Here is a 21,804-nt window from a genome sequence, read left to right on the forward strand (position 1 = left end):
GCCGCAGCGGCAGCGGCCGGAGCAGCCCGCGGGGAGCCGGGCCGGGGCCGCCAGCGCCGGAGCACGCGAGCGCGCGCCGCACCCCGCACCGCAGCGCCGCGGCCGCCGCCGAGCCGCCGCCATGGCCCGCGGGAAAGCCAAGGAGGAGGGCGGCTGGAAGAAGTTCATCTGGAACTCGGAGAAGAAGGAGTTTCTGGGCAGGACCGGCGGCAGCTGGTGTAAGTGGGGGCGCCGCGCCCGCGCCCGCCGCGCCCGGGCCGGCGCCCCGCACCCGCGCAGCGCTCCGCGAGCCCCGGCCGCCGGGCACGGAGCGGGGTCGGCCGCGGGCGCGGCGGGTGCGGACTGCGGCGCCCCGGGGTGGGCGCGGGCGCGCGCCGGCGGGGGCTTCCGTGCGCGCCCGGGTCTCGTCCGGCTCCTTTGCGGTGGGTCCGAGCGTCGCTCGAGCCCTTCCCTCCCGGGAACGGTCGGCTGCGGGAGACGAGACGCGCCTCTCCCTGCAGCCCTGCCCGAGCCCTGACGACTGGGGTGTGAGGCTGCGAGGGAACCTCGTGGGGGTGGTCGGGTCGGACGCAGGAGCGTTGTGTGTTGCGGCCCTTTCTGGCCCAAATGTCCCTCCAAAGGCGCGGGGTGGGGGTGGCGGGATCCATGCACACCGCAGTGTTCCCGCTCCGTCAGACGCCCCCGGTGACCTCCCCTGGAGCCCTTACGGGGGGCCCAGGAGGCCCGGGAGCGGGGGAGGTCTGCTGTTTCCGCGGCCGCACACAGATGCGGAACGCGGAGCTTGGCTCGACTGCAGAGACGGGTCAGTCGCAAACAAGCGGCGTAAGGGTAGATGCAGCTCAGCTGCGGGATCCGGGCCGCCTGTTGCTTGGCCGCATGGGACGCGTTTTCCCTCGCTGAGAATCAGACACCTTCTTTCCGCCTCCTTGCACCCGAAGGGTGACATTTTTTTTTAAAGGTCATTTTGAAGGGCACAGTTGCAGGCACATCTGTAGGAGTCGTGACTGCGGAAGGCAGAGAAGGGAACTCCCCCTCCTGCATCACTGCCCCCCCCATGTCCTCCTCACCATCATCATCACCGCCGCCGCTAGCGCTGCCACTGCAGCCATGGGGGGAGTGCTGGCCGGGGCCGATGCAGTATTCCTGACGGGGAGGATCTGTGGCCATCACAGCAGAATGAGTCAGGGAAATAAGGCTTGGCTGACATTTTGAATTGGAGGAAGCTAGCATATATGATTTTTGCAGAGAAAAAAAAATGCAGCCCTTAGTGGGTCTCTTTTGATTGGAAAATAAAGGGTTAAAAATGCATCACACTTCAAGGTTAGTCAAGGTGAAATAGCATTCCAAGGTATTACAGGAAAGCATAGGTATTCCTGAATCGCATTAAATGTAGGTCTTTCAAGTGATGGCTTTTGGCTCTTATTTTATATTTTGTTTTATTTTGGGGAGCCTGTGTTATTCAGTATGGTTCCTGCTGTAGTTTCTGCATAAAGGTAGCTCTTAGTTTTCTCACCATGGAAAGGAAAACCTGAAGAACTCAGGGTGTGTGTAGGGTGAACAGCCCCTGGCCAGGGCGATCTCCTGGCAGCTCTTCATAACTTGAGGGAAGCCTGGGGGGTGCGCTGCCGAGCGGCCCCCTGCTCCCAGATGCACAGGAGGCTCCAGCCTGGGTGATCTGGTCCTAGCCTTGTCATGGGCCTGGGGCTGCCTGGATTCCAGGCATATTGTCAAATTTGTCCTCTGGTGTTTCCCCCTCTCATAAAATAGGTTTCTTTCCTCATTCCAATTCCAGAATAATATTTGCTTTAGAAGGTAAGGCAGTATAGGAAGACATGTAATGGGGCAGCACCTCCGTATGTGAGAGAAGGCACGCGTGTGTGTTAATATTGATGTCTTGATACCACATTCAGCAAGGTCTGAAGACACGGATTAATGAATGCGGACATCAGGATGGGTGTGCTTGTCTGGTTGCTTCTCTTTCCCAAGGTGCAGGTGCTGGGCTCACAATTCAGGTTTTGCTTTGAGCTCATTTGTCTGCTCTTCTCTGGCAACGTAAGAAACGACACCCTCTCTGAGCAGAGAGACTGGTAGCAATTGCTGTCTCCCGAAGGGGAAATGCTCCCTTTCCAGCGCTGGGCCCAACATGGATGCCCTTGGGACGAGGGCAGGTTGCCCTTGGCTCAGTTTTGCTTATAGGTAGGTTTTCACCAAGATGGACACAGGAGCCTTGCCTGTCACCTGCTGGAGAAATGGCAGCATGCAAATCACCTGTGGTTTCCACTCCGTATTGAGTTAATGCAGGCGTTGGTAGATTTCTGTTAGGGTTACTGCTGTGCTAGGAGGCCAGTCTTTCCTTTTGCCTGTGACCCTTTTTGAAGGGTACTCACTTTTTTTTCTAACTGGAAAACCTCCATATTACTTGCATTTTTTTAAAGGAAGAAAAATTGCTGAAGAATACAAAAAAAAAAAAAAAGGCCTCTAAATTTATCCTCTGTGCCACCTTGGCTGGTTGGTACAATTTGTCTAGCTTTCTTCTTTGAGCAGCCCCTGGTGATCTGTGTTGGTGAGCCCAGTGCACAGGTCTGGCTTAGTTCACAGTCCTCTAACCAGCTGACCTCTCGGCTGTCACTGGGGAGATTTTGCTAAGGAACACCTTGAAGCAAAAGAGAAAAATCCCTCACTTCTCTTAGGCTATGGTGTCAGGCAGAATGGAAAGGCTGTGTCTCATTCAGCTTTAATCAGCATGCTTGCGAAAGGACTGATTTTTCCACTGCTCTGTTTGTATTTTCAATTATCGCCTCAATTATGTCCTTTCTTAAGCTGTTAGAATTAGGTATCTGAAGTCCAAGGAGTGAGTGTGAAAATGCTCTGGTTGTTAGGAGGAGCCAAGTGTGGTTAAGCTCAGAACCGAGACAAGGTGGGGGGTGCACAAAAAACAGGTTACAACAGTTCCTTTCTCACCGTGTTCTACCACCAACTCTCGCACCTCTTAGGAGCCTTCACTGGAAAAATTTTCCAGATCTCTTGACGTCACAGCCTTGCTGCTACTTGGATACAGAATGCGGCAGTTAACCCTTGGCCTGCTGGGAGGCAGTGATTGATTGAGCTGGGCAGCTGTGGTTCTGGATTCTGCAGTCTCTCATTTTTCCTTATCTTTGGCTCCTGGCCTGGCTTTTTTCTTTCTTCTTCTTTTTTTTTTTTTTTTCTGGATAGGGGAAGAAAACGGTTATGATTAAGCATTTTGGTCTTATGTGCATTTGGCTTGTTTAGCATGGTTTCCCTGAACCATGTATTTGCTGATTGGAAAGCTGGGCTCTTAAAAGCTTGCCAAAGGCAATCTGGCTACTTCCTGCCACAGGGCACCCCCTCTCCCTCTGTCCCTCCACCATGCACCAGGACCCTGCGTGTCAGCGATCTTTTGTTCTGCACTTTTTACCCCCAGGACCCCAGCATTTACTGCATGCAATCTGGAGCTTTTTAGAAGTAACCCTAAGGCTCCTTCGTGCAGTCCTATTTCAGACTCGATAACCTTACGGTTCACTTGCTCCCGTTCTTGGGTTCACTGGGAGTTGTTGGCTGGCACCGGGCTGCAGGGCGATGCCTAGTACAGCCTGTTACTATGCGGCTAATCGGGGAGATAATCCTCGTAAACCAGTAACTGATAGCCTCATTCCCGTCCCTGTGCTTTGTGGTGCTTAGCTTTTTGTGTTTTTTGCTTTTGTAGCCAGCTCAGCTGACGTCCTGCTCCCCAGCTAGCTGTAGAGGGCGGGGGGGGGGGGGTGCTACAGCTCATCAAGCCAGTCCGTATTCTGCGTCCAGTCAGAAGATGAAAGAAAAACATGGCTGTCATTTTGACTACAAGATTTCCCTTTGTTTTGCCCTTGTTTGGTGCCCCCGAAGGAAAACACAATGTGTGCTCAGTGTCTAGTACATGTCACGGGTTGGGGGGGCGGTTTGCGATAGAAAGGAGCTGAAGAGCTTCCTGGGGTTTCTCGACATTCGTTGCTCTGGCCCAGCATAAGAACTCGTGGGCATCCTAACGTTTGGAGAAGCAGCAGAGCTTAGCCTGTACGTAGTACTGACATATCAGGGGACCAACAAGGCAAGAAAACCTGCCTCTAGGGGAGTATTTTGTCAGATGTGCGATGCGTTGCATAAGCCCACTAACATGGCCCTAGACTTTATTGGTGATCTTCATGAAAATTTTTTTACTTAGGCAGTGAAATTATGTCCTATAAATAATGTTTGTTCTAGACGAACATTCCTCTTACCCTTACCTAGCCCCAACACACACACACACACACACACACACACACACAGAGTCACACACTGTAACAGGGAACTGCCCGTCTCTGATTTTACCCCGTCATGCAGGCATGTGGTTCACGCTCTGGGTCGGGGCTGGGAAAGGAGGCTCTGCAGACAGGCTGGAGGGGAAGGCCAGGAAGGAAGCCCCTTGGTCTCTGCGAAGATGAGCCTTTCGTTCCAGAGCGTGCCTGTGTCACAGCCTTCTGTTTCTGTCTATGCCCCTTGCAGTTAAGATCCTCCTGTTCTACGTGATATTCTACGGCTGCCTGGCTGGCATCTTCATCGGGACCATCCAGGTGATGCTGCTCACCATCAGCGAGTTCAAGCCCACCTACCAGGACCGCGTGGCCCCCCCAGGTAACAGGAGGGTGAACATGTTCAGTTCTTCGGAGGTAAAACGGGTGTCACTTTTTCACTCAAAAAAAAAAGCCACTTTTCCGAGAACTGCCTCTAATGCAGGATTAGATGGAGCCTGTTTTCATAGGAGAAGCGGGACCTGCTCACGAGGGCGGCGGCTCTCCTGCCCGCATTGCAGGCCTCCGGGCGCTGCAGATGTCTTGTCGTCACAGCTCTGCAGCGAGAGCGAAGAGCGTGGTCTCCCCCGCGCCTGAGCTGGCACCCGCCAGCCTGTGACTCGCGGTGAGGCGCCCTCACTGCCCAGGGGGGTGCTTAGGGGGGTCGCCACAGGGCTGTTCCAGCTCAGGCACATCTTTCACTTTCTCAAGGGGCCTGTGACTCAAGCAAATCCTTTAAAAAAAAAAAAAAAAAAGCCACTTCAGCTCCTGTTTTGAGAGATGAAGTTATTTTTAGGGATGATGAGAAGCTCTGACATGGCCGATTACTCACAGGAGAGGAGCCGTGGCTTCAGGAGTCCGCTCTCCCACGGGCTGCTGGCGCGGCTTAGTTTAACCTCCACCAGCGGCAGCAGCTTCTCCTGTCTCGGCATTCGTGCCCACTGGCTTCGTAGGACTCTCCTCTGTCGGCTTTCTAGACCCATTTTGTAGTTCCGTGGTCTCTTTGAGCTCTGAAAACTTGATCAAGAGCGGTCACCCCAGGAGGAAGAAAATGCCACACGAGCGCCCTGCTGTGATCTGTCACTGTTGAGTGACGTGCACCTCGTGCGCAGCTGTGTGTGTCCATTCCGGTCACTGAACCCCCAGGGAGAGCCCGCTGCCCTTAACGCCTGAGGCCGACAGAAGGGCCGTCGACCTGGTCGTGGTCACTGGCTCTTGTAAAATTCATTGTCAGGAGGACCCAGAGACAGGAGATGTTGCATAAGGTCCGGGTTCCTGCATTATGAATGACCTTGAGGCTGCCACTGGGGGTGGTGATGACGTGTCCCCTCTCCACTTTCCCTGGCAGTGGTTTAGGAACAGCTGTATTTAGGTGACAATCTTGAGGCCGTCTTCATGGCACTGAGCAGCCCTGACCACGGCACTGAGCAGCCCTGACCACAGGCACTGAGCCGGCAGCCTCACTCAAGTGTGGCCGCTTGTCGCAAGCTTGCTCTATTTCCTGGCCCCGGTGTGAGAGACCCGGAGGAAAATCTTCAGAGTATGGAGGTGGTGAACATGGTTCCCTGGCCCCAGGCCCCATGTTCCTCCACTGTAAGGAAACCCTGGGTATTGCCAGATAAATTTAGATCTAGGGGATTTTGGAAACGGTGGGAAGAAAACAAACATGTAAGTATATAAAACAACTTCAACCTGGTTAATGATCCACAGTTTCTAGCAAGTAGTTTCCCAAAGAGGTGGGTCTCTGGGAAGGCTGAAGCAGAAACTTTGGGCGTGCGCAGAGTGTGCAGCACCTTGAGTAAACAGACTGGACGCTGGCTTTGTGACCGTGAAGCCTGGCATGTCCTCTCCTGTTAGATTTTGGAGGTGGTGTGATAGACGTCATCACGTTTGTGTCCATCTTTATTTTCCTCTTGTTCAGCCACTGAAAAGCTGTTCTTGAATCATGATGCCGCGTCATAAAAATTTTTATGCTCGAAGCCAAGGGTGACTGAAGAGTCAAGCATTTAACTTCCTAGATGTAAAGCAGTGCTGCTTGTCTCTCCAAACTTGTGGGGATCAGCCTTTAATAAAAGTAAAAATTTTCTTCGTGTTCTTTGCAGAAAGGGCAATTCTACTTTCCAAGAGAAAAGGCTAAAAAAAGAAAAGAAAAGGCTGAAGTGCCAGACCTTTTAAGTGGGGACTTGCCAGTGACCTTGCCCAGAAGATCTGGTGGAGGTGCTCAGCCCTGCCCGCCCCCTCTCCCAGCCCCTTCCTAAAAGACACATTCTCAGTACCTATATTTAGTGTCCTTAGCCGTTGGACTGACCTGACAAACCGTCGCTTCTCAGAGGAATGCTGGTGTCTCATCGTGGAAGTATGTGCTCCTGCTTCAGTCCGAGTCGCAGGAGAAGCGCCTCCTCAGCCCCCCCCACCCCCCCCCGTCCTGCTGCCTGGGTTCTTTGTCTTCGTTATGTCTCTTTCTCCTCCTCCCCTTGTCCGCCACCTTGCCAGGAGAGTCTGGGCAGGGGCCCCTTTGCTCTTGCCCTCCCAAGGGACATGACTGTTACTTGAAAAGCTAGTGGCCTTGGAGCAGGGGTGTCAGGTGAGCAGAGCCATGAAATGCAGCCCGGGACAGTCCCTAGACGCTCTGAAGGCCCCTCACTGGGCCCTCGCTCTTGTAGTCTGTCAAGAACGTGGGTGAGCCGTGCCCTGTCTCTGCGGACCGAGCACACTCTGGAGGAACACCTCGGCCACTGCACGTCGTGTCTCCAAGCTTCCACGTTTGCGAGTGGCGGGAGGCGGGGGGACTTGCATGTCTCAGATGAAGCTCCCGAGTGGAAGGTTCGGTGATGCTGTTAGTAACTGAACTGCGGGCGCGGGTACAGACCTGGCCTGACCGGGGGTGGACTGCGTTTTGCACATCTGGTAGCTAGATCTCGGCGGAGCAGTGTGTGCAAAGGTGTCCGCATCGAACAGCGGTGGTTGTGCAGTGCATTCGGGTTTATCTGTCTGTGGTACTGGGTAGGCAGGTGGGCTGAACAGGACGGTCTCCGTGAACGGACTGAGTCACAAAATGGAAGGGAAATTTAAGGGGGAGAAACAAAGCCTAAGGAGCAGTTTATGGGCCTGAGTGCTGGTGGCATTGGGGGCCGTCATCTTCCTGACAGAGTCCCCGTGGCTCTCGGACGATGGCACAGGTCGCCCCGCAGCCCCGAGGGCACAGGGCCAGCACCTCCACTGTGACAGAAACCGACAAATCGTTCTGTCTGTGGGTCATGGATGCTTGGTTGGCTGTGTGACGTGGCTTAATGTGAATATGAAAGCCCCAGACACTGCACGCGTGTCTGCCGTGAAGCCACCTGAGCAGGCGGGAGCTGGACGTGGTCCGCGCTGTCCGTGCCCGGCGGACCGCGCGAGGCCTCCGTTGTCCCGTCTGCAGAATGGGTGCAGTGCTGTGCGGACGTCACGGGATGGGAGGTGGGTGGGAGCGGAGAGTGGCCATGAGGCAAAGTGGGGCTGTCAGCAGCCACCTCTCTTCTTGCATCGGAAGGCGCGGTTCGGTTCCCGGGACTGAATCCCGTGTTTCTGGACCGGGAGCTTTGGACGGCAGAGCAGGGCCACTTGCACACTCGGCGGTTGTTCACAATGTGAACAGCCTCTTGGCTTCACCACGGAAAGCATTTGGGAGAAGCTAGATTAGGAAACACGCTTGAAGATAATTTTAAATAAATGTGAGTGACACCGTGTTTGTCGCGCGGTCTGTCCCGTGAACACACCCACACCGGCCTGGTCGGCCGCGCCAGGCCCCGCTCCGTGGCGGACCCTCTTCGGGAAGGCCCGGCAGCCACATCTCCCGCCTGCTCAGGGCCGGACCTGGAGGGGGGCGCTGCCCTCCCCGGCTGCCATCACTGAGCCCCGGGGGGTGACAGCATGGTCCGTGCGCATCAGTGGCGCCCGGGGAGATGCCAGCCGCCTCGCTTCCTGCTGAGCCACTCTGAGTGCACCCCTGTCCTTGCTCCTGAGTCGCGTGTTGCTCTGGGTTCTGTCCCGAAGGGAAGCTGGCACCGCGTCGGCAGGACGCCCGCTCAGAGCTTCGTGCCCTCGGAGCGTCTGACTTCGTCTCCGCTCGGGTCGTGAGGTCGAGCCCCAGTCCTGCTGCACGCCCAGCGCGGCACCTGCTGGAGACTCCCTCCCTCTCCCTGCCCTGCCCTTCCCCTGCTCGCTTGCTCTAAAATTAAAAAAAAAAAAAAAAAGCTTGTGATTGTGCTGCCATGGAAACCAGACTTGAGGAGGGAGGTTGGGTGCAGCCTGGCCGGCTGCTGCAGCACCGGCAGTTTTGGTCTCCTCTTGCCTGTGCGAGGGAGTATCCTGTCTTCTGTTAGGGTACGAGGCGTTGCAGTTAGAATCTCGGCGGAATTAAGCAAAATTCTTTTTTTTTTTTTTAATTCTTTTTTTTTTTAAAAGGTTTTATTTATTTGACAGAAATCACAAGTAGGCAGAGAGACAGGCAGAGAGAGAGGAGGAAGCAGGCTTGCCACAAGCAGAGAGTCCGACGCAGGGCTCGATTCCAGGACCCTGGGATCATGACCCAAGCCGAAGGCAGAGGCTTTAACCCACTGAGCCCCCCGGGCGCCCCTTGAGCAGAATTCTTACATCTGTCTCGGGTGCCTCGTTTCTCAGACCATCGCTTGCATCACTCTCGCATTTCAAAGAGAGAATTGGAAACGTTGGGCTTCCTTCTCGACTGGAGGGATTGGTATTACAAAGTGCCCATTGGGTGTTTTTGTTTTTGCTTTTGTTTTCCTTTGCTGTTTCCATTAGCTCCCTCTGATTTGTACTTGGAGCAGACGTGCTGAAGGCTCAGCGCTCCCCAGGCCTGCTGCCTCCCACGTTCCCCTCCTCCGCCCTCCCCAGCCTCAGAGGACTCCTGCCAGCTTACTCCTTCCCAGACTCCGTGGCTCTTGTTGGGCTCGCCCTGGGCCCTGGTTGCTGTTGGGATTTTCTCCTTCTTCAGAGAGCGCCAGCCCCACTGTGTGGCGTCAGCAGCTCACCAGCCCATGTGGCTATTTATTCCTTTGTAAAGACCAAGATAAAACTAATCAGTTAGCTCTTGGGGACACAGGAAGCCTCATGATTAACTTCGCGATGTTCCTGGGGCCCCAGAAAAATGAGTCTTACTCTGGGGGCTCCTTTGTGGTGAATGAGCAGAGCAGAGGCCTCTGACACCTGGGACTGGGTAACAAATTCCATGCATGGAGGGGTAATGGGGAAAAATGCTGAATCTGTGAAGCTTCTTTGAGAGGTCTCTGTCGTAGAAGGAGCATCGGCGTGCCAGCCTCCGTGTGCTGTGGTGACGTTGGATGGGGCCCTGATGCCTGTGGCTTCTCCGTGTGCTTATTCTAGCGATCAGCCCACCGCAGGGCCCGTCTGACACAGCCAGGACTAGAGAGAAGCTGAGGAGATGGAGAATAGGGATGTCTGTCATCTAGTGGCATCCGGCTGGAAAAGCTATGCTTATCCCACACATACGCACGAAGACACGTTATCGAATACGTATGAGGTTATCGATCGCTTAGCAAATGTTATGTTCCGTATCTACTATATATGGTGTCCTTCCATTTAACAGAAAAGCTTAATGTAAAATGGCAGGGTTGGGCCGTTTGCTTGTATTTTCCCATTGTAAAAGTGGTATCTTTTATCAGGAATAAGCGTAATTATGAGCTGTAGGAAAATATCTAAAGATAGGTCCCTGTGAAATTAGGGGACCTCTGAGATTGATCCCCTGAACCAAATTATGATTTGTCTGCTCACCTGAAAATGAATACAGCACCGTAGATCAAGGTCTGATGATGGTGACGAAGGCTATTCCAAAAACAGGGAAGGGCCTTCAACCAAAGCATGTGGTATTTAGCTCAGACAGGAGAGATTTCCGTACACTGGGAGTCGTGTATGGAAACATCAGCTAGACCAAGGAGAAAATCCAGCAGTTCCTCAAAAGCTGAGCCTACAGCCCAAGGTGAGGCAAAAAACCCTGCTTCTTTCCAGAAAGCACAGAGGCACCTTTTTTCCTGTGCTCTCCCTATATTTGTGAGGTAAATCGATCCTATTCTTGCAGAGGTAAAATAATTAAAAACAAAAATTCATAGATATCTTAGTGGCACTTAAAGGGGGAAAGTTGTGTGTGTGTGTGTGTGTGTGTGCGCGCGCGCTTGCATGTGCATGCACGGTGTATATGTAGATGGTGTATATATAGATGTGTATGAGGTTCTATAAAATCATACCTCCAAATGTTTTTAATTGCAAATTACTTTGCAACGTGGACTGTGCAGGAGATATGTGGTATGGGGTGCTGTGTGCATGCCTACATTTGTGTTTCTTTGCCTTGGGTGCCCTTCTTAGTCATCATGGGTGCCCTCCTGGAGGTTTCTGTGGAAAATGATGCCTACTTAGAGAATTTGGCCTAGGGACTTGGGGGGTGTATTAAATGACGGACAAGCAGCTGTGCTTTGGCATTCAGCTGAGTAACCGTTACAAGGTTACAATGGCCATGTTCTGGTTTCAATACTTCAGACTCACAAATTGAGGAATTTTAAACTTGCTACATTGTAAACCCAAGTGGACACAAAGTATTTCTTAGTGAAAAGCTTTCCCTGTCTTCTTCCCTTCCTCTCTTACTGACTGGTCCCCCTCCTGCCACAAATGCCGACTAAAGCCAGAAATTGCGTGTTTTCCTCCTTTGTTTCTCAAGAGATGGGGGACCAAGGACCAAGGAAGGTCAAATGTAACTATAAGAAGCAACTGCAAAGCCGAAGAGGTTTTTGTTTTGTTCTCTTTTATTCCAAATCCTCTGTAAAGATGACGTCCTCATACAAACCCAGTACTAAAATGTCACATATCCAGGTTAGGATTTCAGTCTGCTTAGGTGGTTTTCTTAAATAATAAGTGAAACGTAATTTAAGGCAAATGGCCCTATTAGGGCAAAGCTGTGTAGAACTCGGCCTGGTGAATGTCAGTTCAAGTTCAGAACACTGGCGAGGCAAAAGGTTATATCTGTTTCCTGGAATATAACTTGAGACCACAAGCCGGTGATTGGGTGTTCTGCTATCTTTGGCCTCTGGGAGTTACCACTGGAAAGAAAACTCATCCTTGTCTAAATCCTGACCCACAGCTTTACAGAGTGGACAGCGTAGAGAGGAACTAGCTGATTGTATCTAGTCCCGTGTGAACACAACTGGTGAGGGTGCCAGTCCCCAAGGTGGGATTTGTATAGTCCTGGAAGAGTGTCACAGTTGCAGAAATCTGTGTGGCCTCCGGATAATAAAGTTTCCACATCTGATCCCGTTCCTTTCCGTCTTTTCCTGTGAGTCTGATAATGGAAGTAAATGATCAGATATCCGATCGAGGGTCCTTCGTCTGCCTCTCGAATGTATCTAATTGCTTTAGGGAAATTACTTTTGAAGAGAGGAATTTTCCTAACGGCTTGGAGAAGATCTCATCTGAGAACTTTCCTAATTAAGGTGATCCTGAGCAGAACAGACGAGGGGATTGATCTCTGAGAGTTTCCAGGAAGAGAACCTCTCAGGCCAGAAGGCTCTGGATGAAGAAAAGGGAGGCAGAGTTGGTGGGGGATGGAGTGAGACGTTGCCCAGACATGGGCGGGGAGAGCAGATGTGCTCACCGCGGGGGCTGTGCCCAAAGCCGACGTTGGGTGGTTCCTCGGTATTTATGTGTGTATGTGCTCCGTAGGTGAGGGTTTAGAGAGAGGAGCTGATGGCAAGCCTGGAACACAAACCACGCATGCTGCTTTTTCTGGAAGCCATCTTGGGACCAGAAGTTGGGTGTCTTAAAAGGAGGGTCATGAAGACTTATTGTAGCTACACCTTCAAGATCCTTCAGAGACCCCAGTGTTAAACTTCAGCAGATAGGAAGGCACAGCTGACCTTCCGGGGGTTGGTCTGTCATTCCGGGGCTCCCTCTCCCAGCGTTCTGCTTCACTTCAAGTGGAAAGGACACGGTAGTGGCCTTGGCTCAAGGTCTAATCCAGCTCAGCAAGTCCGAGGGTTCTAAGACCCTGGGCTTAGCTGTCTCTTTTACTCTTGGTTTCTCGGTCTCTCACTTTCTACTGCTTCTCTGCACAGAACACAATCACGATTCTCCAGGCATCTTCGAACTGGGTTTCTCTCCTGTGGTAACGTACAGGCTCCGTGCGCCTTGGGCTGTGAGCCGTCCTTACTGAGGGGCTTCGGGCTCTCAGGCAGAAATTGGTGTGATTCCGTTACTTGGTTTTCATTATTTCTTCTTTGCCCAATCTAGAGAGACATGAGGCCAACTGTGTAGAGATTCCCTAGGCCAGTGGCACCGTTGTGTGTGCAGTAATAATGCCTACTGTTTCCATAACTCAGGTTCTTAACCGTAGAGGCATTTGCTGATGGGAATCCGGTGTTGGTCTCTGGGTGGGCGGGAGCTCAGCTCGGGCCACAGTTCTCAGGCTCCCGAAGGACCCACTTCTCATAAGAACCCACATGCCTGACTCAGGGTTGCTGATGCTTTGCCACTTTTAATAGCAGAGAACTTGGACTTGGTAGCTTGAGGGAGTGAAAAGCACTGCATAATGCCACCTCCTCTTCCCGCTGTCCCTTTTGCTCTGGGAGAGTCTGAGGAGCTCCTCACCCAGTCTGGGAGATGACAGCTGGCAGCTGGGTCCTCGGCCGGCCGCGGGGAGAGAGAATTCGGGAGGCGCCCCCGGACAGCTGAAGCCGGACACTCACCTTGAGGTTGAGGTCCCGCCGTGTTCCTCTAACCTGACCTTCTAGGTTCACCTTTGTTTTTTAAACTCACTGGGTGAGGCTCTCTGGATCTTGCCCGGGCTCGCTGACCCTTTGCTAGCATTTTGGTTTTGGCCGTGTTGCCCGCTCTGCTGAGGGACTGTAGCACGATCGCCGCTGATCGGACCGCCGTCCCCGAGGGCGGCCGGCAGCCTCTTCCCCGCCGCCCGCTTCTGGAAGGCTGGCGAGCACGCGTCCTGCTTCTTGAGGACCGGGTCTGCTCTTGCCCGGCTCTGCGGCCGCCTCCTGCCTCCTCCCCGAGCCCGGACGCCCCGCTCACGCCCCGCTCACGCCGCACATGTAGACGTTGTGTGGTTGCCCGTCAGGCTCCGTTCTCTGCCGATTCCCGGGGTGTTCTAGGAAAATAGCCCATCCTCCTGGGTTCTGTGAGACTCTGGCCTGGAGCCTTCCCCTGCCCTTCACAGGTCCAGGCGTGTCACCTTGACTTAAACATCTCGTTTCTAAGTCAAACCAGGAATGCACCCCTCCCTGGCCCCCCTTGGCCTTCCCCATTTCGAGGGGGGGGCTGTTTTCCATACTTTCTCAAGCATGAAATCCCAGTGGAAAGTTCTCCTCACTTTTGTTTCATTCTCACAGGTGTCTGTCATTTTTATTTATGGTCTCCTTGTGCTACAAATGGTCACGATGCCAATTTCCTAACTTAAATGTAGAAAAAGATTGTTCGGGCTATACTTAAATTGCTTTAGTCGTACAATTTTCTAGGGTTAGTGAGCATCTAAGAAATACTTTTAATTGTACTAACCTTGTTTATTTTTAACTGATGATTTTTGTAAGTGCAGATCCCGCTAGCTCCCCTTTCCGCGGCTCCTCTTCGTCATCACTGACGCTTTTTTCCCTTGGATTCCTCAGCTCCTATGTGATCCTGTCTCAGGTGATTCTCCGGGTCACCCGGGCAGTCGTGCTTCTGGAGCAGCCCCTCTGCCTGGTTCCAGGCCCTCCCGTTCTTTGTCCTCACCCCCATCTTCTCCCTTCTAGGGAACAGCCAGCGCCGCAGAACTCGCCCATCGAGCCCCCTGAGCTGGGCTGCTTACGTTGTTTAACCATGTTTGAAGCTCAGAGCCATCCTTAATCACTAGAGAAAGGCTGCCATTGAGCCCAGCCCCACCCCGAGCCTGATTTTTATGTCCATGTCTCCATCATGTTGGCATCATTATTGCTAGTCGCAGCTTCTGGCCCACCAGAGCACTGGTTCTCAAACCGGAGTGCTCAGGGAACCCTTCAAGCTCATTAATGTGGAGATTCTCGACTCCCGTCAGTAGTGGTTCTGACTTGGCAGGTCTGGGGTGGGGCCCACGGGGCAGCAGGTTTAATGCGCCCGTCGCTGAAGGCAAAGGGCCATGGGCGCGAGCCGCCTTCTGTGCCTGACACAAAGTGGGTGCATCTGGTATGGGGATTAGAATAGGTTTGTGCGATTTAGCAAATAAAATACAAGACACCTAATTAAATTTAACCGTCAGATAGACCACGAGTTGGTTTTTACAGAAATACATCTAAGTATTACACGGGACATACTTCTGTAAAAATTGATTCGTGGTTTATCTGAAATTTAAATGTAACCAGGCACCTTGGGTCTTACCTAGCATCCGAGACTAGAAGGCCATGGTCAGGCCTCTGCCGGCGTACCTGTGCAGTGCTGTGTGGTGGGCAAATCCTAGCCAGGAAATCTTGTGGTGATAGAGGCATATGAAAATTAAAGAATCTAAAATGTTGATTAAAGAGTGAAAATCCAAGGTAGTCATACTTTGAATTTTATACTGGCTGACCCTTGACTTGCTTCTAGAATGAAAGCAGGAATGGTCACTGCATAAATCCCATTCCATCCAGTTGGGTTCCAGATCCAAAAGAATGTCCCTGTTGAGTAGCCTTGAGTCTGGTAGAGTTTGGAATGGTTGTCAACCCGTTCCAAAAGTAGAAAAGGCCTCTGTGCTCAAAGGCTTATATGCGGTTAGGGAAAGGAAGGCCACCGGCAAGAAATGCTGGTAGCTGCGCGGTTTGTTTGAATATGAGCATATGGACGTACTGGGAAGATAACAGGCTTTGGAGTACACATGGGTTGAAATTCTGGTTCCGCTATTTCCTCTGTGACCGTGGGCCAAGCACTTAACCTTTCTGTGCAAGAAGTTTCATTCATAAAATGGAGACTATCCATCCTGAAGCGTGGCCGGGTAAAAAAGATGATATATGATCGTAAGACACCGTCACTGGCACTTAGGTACTTAATCTAAATGCCAGAGAAGTGACTTCACAGGAGAAGCAAGAATTGAACCTTCTTTTTAGTAGGTGGGATTGGTGAAACATGTTGGTACGTGGAGAACGTGCTTGAATGATCTTGGTTGACACCTTCTCACTAACCATTTTCTGTGTTACCCTTTCTGTCCGGTCTAGGGTTAACCCAGATCCCTCAGATCCAAAAGACCGAAATCTCCTTTCGCCCTAACGACCCCAAGAGCTATGAGGCGTATGTGCTCAACATAGTTAGGTTCCTGGAGAAGTACAAAGATTCGGCCCAGAAGGATGAAATGATTTTTGAAGATTGTGGCAGTAAGTAGACTCATTTGGGATGTCTGTGGCTGGTTAATTCTTATTTCCCATTTCTATCTGTTGTTTAATGATCGAAAAATCCTCTTGAAATAATTGATTGAAGTCTGGCCATATTGAGAGGACAGTTTTCATTTTGTTTTAAAGCAAGAAGACTGATTTAGGCTTGCATCTGATGGAAGAAACAAAGTAGCCTCAAGTATTACAATTATGTGCATTTGGAAAGTGTCTTGCTTTAAAACACTCCTGGACACATTTGCCTTTTACCACTCACACTCAAAGACCACAGTTACTGCTATGGTTCTCCACTGATTTTGGAAACTACAACTGTTTACATTTCCCGATTTCTGTTCCCCGTGCCCCTGCCCCCTTCTCCTGTGGAAGAGTGTGTAGGGCCTTTCTCTCACTAGTACGGCTGTTTGGCATCATCAGCTACGCTGATACGGAGGAAGCAGGACTTCTGGCCAGGGCAGAGCCTTCCTGCCCTCGGCTGGAGGGACAGTGAACTGTGTCCCAGGCCGCTGAGCATCTCAGTAAGGAACGGTAAAGGAAAGGTGGCTCTTGGGTGTATTAGCGCTGATGGGAACACACGTCTCCGTCCTCGTGCCCCATCCAACCATGTTTCCAGACCTGCTGAGACAAGATGTCTGAGTAGCGAGGTGACGTCAGTCTTTCCGACTCAGTTCAAGCATTTACCGACACCAGTTCGTCACATGGCCCTGTTTGCTTGATCATAATATGGGGTGATTGCAATTTTAGGTCATTCTGAAAAGAGTAATTTATTTTTTTAATTTTTATTTATTTTTATTTTTTAATTTTTTATTAACATATAATGTATTATTTGCTTCAGGGGCACAGGTCTGTGATTCATCGGGCCTACATAATTCACAGCACTCACCATAGCATATACCCTCCCCAGTGTCCATCACCCAGCCGCCCTCTCCCGCCCCCCCGTCCCCAGCAGCCCTCAGTTTGTTTCCTAAGATTTTTCATTAGGATTTCAATGAGGTTTTCATTTTTGCAATAATTAAAAGGCTTGTATGAAAGATCATTAGGGTGAATTGCTTCCCTGGAGATGAACTGAATGGAGGCCCTTTACCATTTAAAGGGAAAATAGTTATTTTGTGACCTTAGATATATATAAAAATTATGGTATTTGCCTCAGTTTCCTGCAGGGTGCTTTGTATTAACCTTGAATTCTCTATTTCTTGTATTCTCTCTCTGGCTTTGTTATGAGGTATGAATCAAGAATACTCCACAATATTTTTTAGTTGAACAAATGCTTGCAAGAAGTCATAGCTTGAAAAGACAAAAAATAAGAAAAATTTCAAACCTTGAATGGTGGCTGAAAAGGAAAAAGATAGTTCTTTCTTTATTCTATTTAAGAGGCTTATTAGTGGCAGAGACCGTGGCCTAGCAATGGCCAGGCAATTCTGACCAAAAACCTGCCAGTTCTGAAAATTATTGACAGTCCTTTTAATTTGCCTTCTAATCACAACGTCCCTGTTAATGAGCTCAGCCGGAGCTGACCCGCGTCAATGAGGCTGCTCACGACGGGCGGCCAGTTTCCGCTGTCTTCTACGTCACCGAGTAACCCGTTATTTAAGGGAAGAGAAATATGGCTCTGGACCAGACATCATGTGTGGATCCTCTGGTACCTGGAAGCCCTGGGTGGGGTCATACAGCAGCCATCGCCTGGGGTACAGCCCCATGTTGATGTCCGCAAGGGAACCGGAGGTGGTTTGCGGGAAACCCTCGCTCTGGACACAGAGCAGCATGGGCTTGGGACAGGCTGGAAGAAAGCTCCCTTTCCTGTCTCGGCGGCGCCCAGGGCACTGTGGCTCCGCAGCGAAAACCGTGCTTTCTGTTCCCAGATGTGCCCAGCGAAATCAAAGAGCGCGGAGAATTTAACAATGAACGAGGCGAGCGGAAAGTCTGCAGGTTCAAGCTCGAGTGGTTGGGAAACTGCTCTGGGATAAATGATGAATCCTACGGCTACAAAGAGGGCAAACCCTGCGTCCTAATAAAGCTGAACCGAGTTCTGGGCTTCAAACCTAAGGTAAGTCATGCTTTAAACCCTAGACTGTGGAGGAGCCTTTCTCCTTCGGGTGAGGTAGCGGATGGGCATGAGGCCAGTCTGTAAAGGGTCAGAGTAAACTCGGTGATGACTTCGAACCCAGTCAGCAGAGGAACAGCAGAGACGTCTGCATCTGCCTGCGGGACCGGGACAGTTAGGTCATTAATCTCCTTTTCTAAAGAGAAATTCTGAGAGGCAGAGCCACAGTCTTGAGTAAGTCCGGTGCCTCTGTTCTTTTTTAAAAAAATTTATTGATTTTTAAGATTTTATTTATTTGAGAGAGAGCGAGCGTGAGGGGGGAGGGTCAGAGGGAGAAGCAGGCTCCTCCCGAGCAGGGAGCCCGATGTGGGACTCGATCCTGGACTCCAGGATCCTGATCCGAGCCGAAGGCAGGTGCTTAACCAACCGAGCCCCCCGCGGTCCCTCTGTTCTTAACGCTTCCATGATGTCATTCTAGAACGTGAACCCTTTGACGGTAAACCTAGAAAAAGGTATTTTCAAGTTTCAGAACTACCTGCCTGTACAGGCTCAGGTTTTGGTTCTCCTGGAGCCCAAGAGTAGTTTTTAAAAAAAGTCTGGTAATCTGAAGACACGGGGTTTTGTTGGTTTTTGACTGATTACAAGTTCATGGCGAAACGAAGCTGCGCGCTGTCCCGGCCGAGCCCCGGGAAGCGCGGTGTTGGCGTCGCGTGTTCCCGCGCGGAGCGGGCGGGAGCTGGGAGCCCCGAGCCACACGGCTGGCTCCTGGTCCTCCGCGCTCTGCTGCGCCGGGGGCGACCGCAGGAGGGAACGTGGGCAGCTGCTTCTCCTCCGGCGGGGTGAGCCGTCGCCTCCCTGAGGCCGGGACCGGACACAGCCGTCGCCGTCGGGTCTTCCGTGGAGACGGGGCGCACCGCACGGTCCCCCGAGCTTGGCGCCTCCCCGAACCCGGCTCTTGGGGTCACTGCCTGCGGATGCCCCGCTCGGCTCCCGGCGCCTGTGACCCGGGGACGTGGTGCCGCGGCCAGAAGTTCCAGCTGAGCCGGCGGAGGCCCGACCCCGTCCGGGAACCCGGGGCCGAGCCGGGCGCGCGGGCGGACGGGGACCCCGCGGGCAGGCGACAGGACGGCCCTGCTGGCCGCGGGCTTAGGGTCCGACGGAGGATGGCGGGACGCCGGGCACTCGGACGACGACGGTCCGGTGTCCGCTGAGTCCCTCGAGGTGGCGGTGGCTCCTCCTCGGACCGAGCGCTCCTCGTCCCCGCCTGCCCCCCGGGACTGGTCCTGCGGGTCCCGTCCGGTCCCGCGTCCACCGAGGGACGCGCTCAGCTGCTCGCGCTTCCCGGTCCCTTCCCCTGCCCGGGGCTCCGCGGCTGTCGTCCCGCTCCGAGGCCCCGCCCCGGGTCCCCGGAAGCAAGTCCGGCTTGTGGGACAGAAACGTCCACGACTCGCCCGTCGACGCTGCCGCAGCCCGCGACAAGGGCCGCGCCGGCGCTGTCCCCGCTCTCGGGGCCGAGGTCCCGGGGCGCCGGGCCGGGGGTCATTCGTTGTCGCACCCTCGAGTGCGTGGCTCCTGGGTCACGTTTCCGCGAGCAGCGGGGCCGGGGGGTGCGACCGGCGAGCTGCGTGCGCGGGAGGGCGCGGCGGCCGCACCGACCTGACCGACCTGACCGACCTGACCGACCTGACCGACCTGACCGTGCGCTCTTCCCGCAGCCGCCCAAGAACGAGTCCCTGGAGGCCTACCCGGCGCTCAAGTACAGCCCCTACGTCCTGCCGGTCCAGTGCGCGGGCAAGGTGAGGGGCCGCGGTGGGGGCAGGGGCGCGTGTGTGCGTGTGCGCGTGTGCACGGGCGTGTGCGGGCGACGCTGCGGTTACAGGAACGCGTGACCGGGGCAGGAGGAACGTGGCTCCGGCGGTGCCGCCCCGAGCTGCGGCTCCGCGGTCAGAACGTCTCAGGCCGAAGCCGTCAGCAGGCGACACCCCGCGTCCGGTGCTCCCCGGAGCAGGACCGTCGGTTTCCAGAACTGGGGGGACTCCAGCCCAGCGCGCTTCTCCGGCCCACAGGGCCTGCCCAAGACTTAAGGCCGCCTTTTTTTTTTTTTTTTTGACAAGTTCACATTGAAAAATGTGTTTTTGGCTTTTCTTTTAATTTTTTTTTTACTTAAGGTTTTTTGTTGTTATTTATTTGAAAGAGAGAGTCCAGGAGAGGTGGAGCACAAGCAGGGGGAGTGGGAGAGGGAGAGGCAGACTGCCCGCGGAGCAGGGGGCCCGATGCGGGCTCCATCCCAGGACTCCGGGATCATGACCGGAGCTGAAGGCAGACGCTTAATGACTGAGCCACCCAGGCGCCCCAGTTTTTGGCTTTTCTTTCAAAAATAAGAAATAATGAAAGAGTGGTAGTAGTACATGTTCCCTTTAGACCTAAAAATAGGATCCTGACGGATCGTTCCGGAGAGGGCCGACTAAAGGGAATCCCTACACGGTGCTGTTTTCACGTATGCCAAGCACTGAAATGGACACAAGGAAGCGAGAGGCAAGTGGTTAGATGTTCGGAGCGAACGTCGCCCAAGGACCACCCAGGGGCCCAGCACCCGTGGGTTTGACTTCAGTGGCAGGTGCCGTTCTGGGTGTGCTGGCGTTGTGGAAATGCTTGGTTGACCTTCGCTGCCCTTCACCTGTGTAACGTGAAGAGTTTCCTCTGATGATCACTTCCCGTGGCCGCCAGGGAGGGACGAGCGTGTCCTCCTGCAGCCGGTGTGCAGCTGCCTCTGGGGTCACTCCGAGCGGCCGTGTCGGGGCCGAGGGTCTCCTGCAGCAGCGGTGCACAGGCGGTCCCATGGGATCGCGAGCCTGGGCGGTCCCGCGGGAAGTGACCCAGGCTGCCAGCCACTAAAATCTCCTTTCTCTCTGGTTTTCAGCGAGACGAAGACAAGGATAAAGTTGGGAACGTGGAGTATTTTGGCCTGGGCGGCTACCCCGGCTTTCCCCTGCAGTATTACCCCTACTACGGCAAGCTGCTCCAGCCCAAGTACCTGCAGCCGCTGCTGGCCGTGCAGTTCACCAACCTCACCATGGACACTGAAATCCGCGTCGAGTGTAAGGCGTACGGTGAGAACATTGGGTACAGTGAGAAAGACCGTTTTCAGGGACGCTTTGATGTAAAAATTGAAGTTAAGAGCTGATCACAAGCACAAATCTTTCCCACTAGCCATTTAAAAAGTTAAAAAAAAAGATACAAAAAACAAAAACCTACTAGTCTTGAATAAACTGTCATACGTATGGGACCTACACTTAATCTATATGCTTTACACTAGCTTTCTGCATTTAATAGGTTAGAATGTAAATTTAAAGTGTAGCAATAGCAACAAAATATTTATTCTACTGTAAATGACAAAAGAGAAAAATAAAAATTGAGCCTTGGGACGTGCCCATTTTTACTGTAAATTATGATTCCATAACTGACTCGTAGTAAGCAGTGTTTCCGGCCCCTGAGTATTGCTGCCTTGTGGATCTGATGTGATGTACAGTTCTGTAGGTGCACACTCTGGTCATTTCTCAAGCCATGTTTATCGCATCTGTTTTCTACTGTATGTGAGCAAGGTTTGCTGTCCAAGGTGTAAATATTCAATGGGAATAAAACTGGCATGGTACTTTTTTTTTCTTTTCGGTTTGGCTCTTTCAAATACTAATGGCCCATCGATGAGCATTTTTAACACACTCCATAGTCTTCTCCTGTGGTGTTGGGTCTTTACTTTTTGTTTTGTTGTTGTTTTCTTTCCTGGGGCTGGGGGAGGGGGTGGGCTGTCATGGGGGAACTGCCCTTTAAATTTTAAGTGACACTACAGAAAAACACAAAAAGGTGATGGGTTGTGTTGTGCTTTGTATCGAATGCCGTCTTGACCTCTCTTCCCTTGTTCTCCAGTACGATCTGAAGCTGTGTATGAGATCTGGATCGCCTGTCACTTGGGCTGGTGATGGGCCTAATTCATTTGCTTTACATTTTCTTTTATTTTCCTTTTATTCCTTTCTCTGGAGGCATCACATGCTGGTGCTGTGTC

The 21,804-nt window shown here is 52.7% G+C and overlaps 1 protein-coding gene across 1 annotated transcript; it reads left to right on the plus strand.

The window, feature by feature from the left end:
• The first annotated feature begins 1 nt into the window (after nt 1).
• On the plus strand, nt 2-21,797 carry ATP1B1 (ATPase Na+/K+ transporting subunit beta 1). Its single transcript, XM_032318641.1, has 6 exons — nt 2-218; nt 4,537-4,665; nt 15,536-15,691; nt 17,563-17,747; nt 19,460-19,540; nt 20,665-21,797. Exons 1-6 carry the CDS (start codon nt 122-124, stop codon nt 20,926-20,928), a joined length of 912 nt encoding a protein of 303 aa, XP_032174532.1. The 5' UTR covers nt 2-121; the 3' UTR covers nt 20,929-21,797.
• Nucleotides 21,798-21,804: the final 7 nt, after the last annotated feature.

The sequence above is a fragment of the Mustela erminea genome, chromosome 17 (genome assembly GCF_009829155.1).
Source record: "Mustela erminea isolate mMusErm1 chromosome 17, mMusErm1.Pri, whole genome shotgun sequence".
NCBI classification, from domain to species: Eukaryota; Metazoa; Chordata; class Mammalia; order Carnivora; family Mustelidae; genus Mustela; species Mustela erminea.

Bases quoted from the DNA above. Each gene is read 5' to 3' on its own strand.
- ATP1B1 (XM_032318641.1), top strand. From the start codon at position 122: ATGGCCCGCGGGAAAGCCAAGGAGGAGGGCGGCTGGAAGAAGTTCATC. The intron at 4,666-15,535 runs GTAACAGGAGGG...TGTCCGGTCTAG, and splicing joins GGACCGCGTGGCCCCCCCAG to GGTTAACCCAGATCCCTCAG. The intron at 15,692-17,562 runs GTAAGTAGACTC...TTCTGTTCCCAG, and splicing joins GATTTTTGAAGATTGTGGCA to ATGTGCCCAGCGAAATCAAA.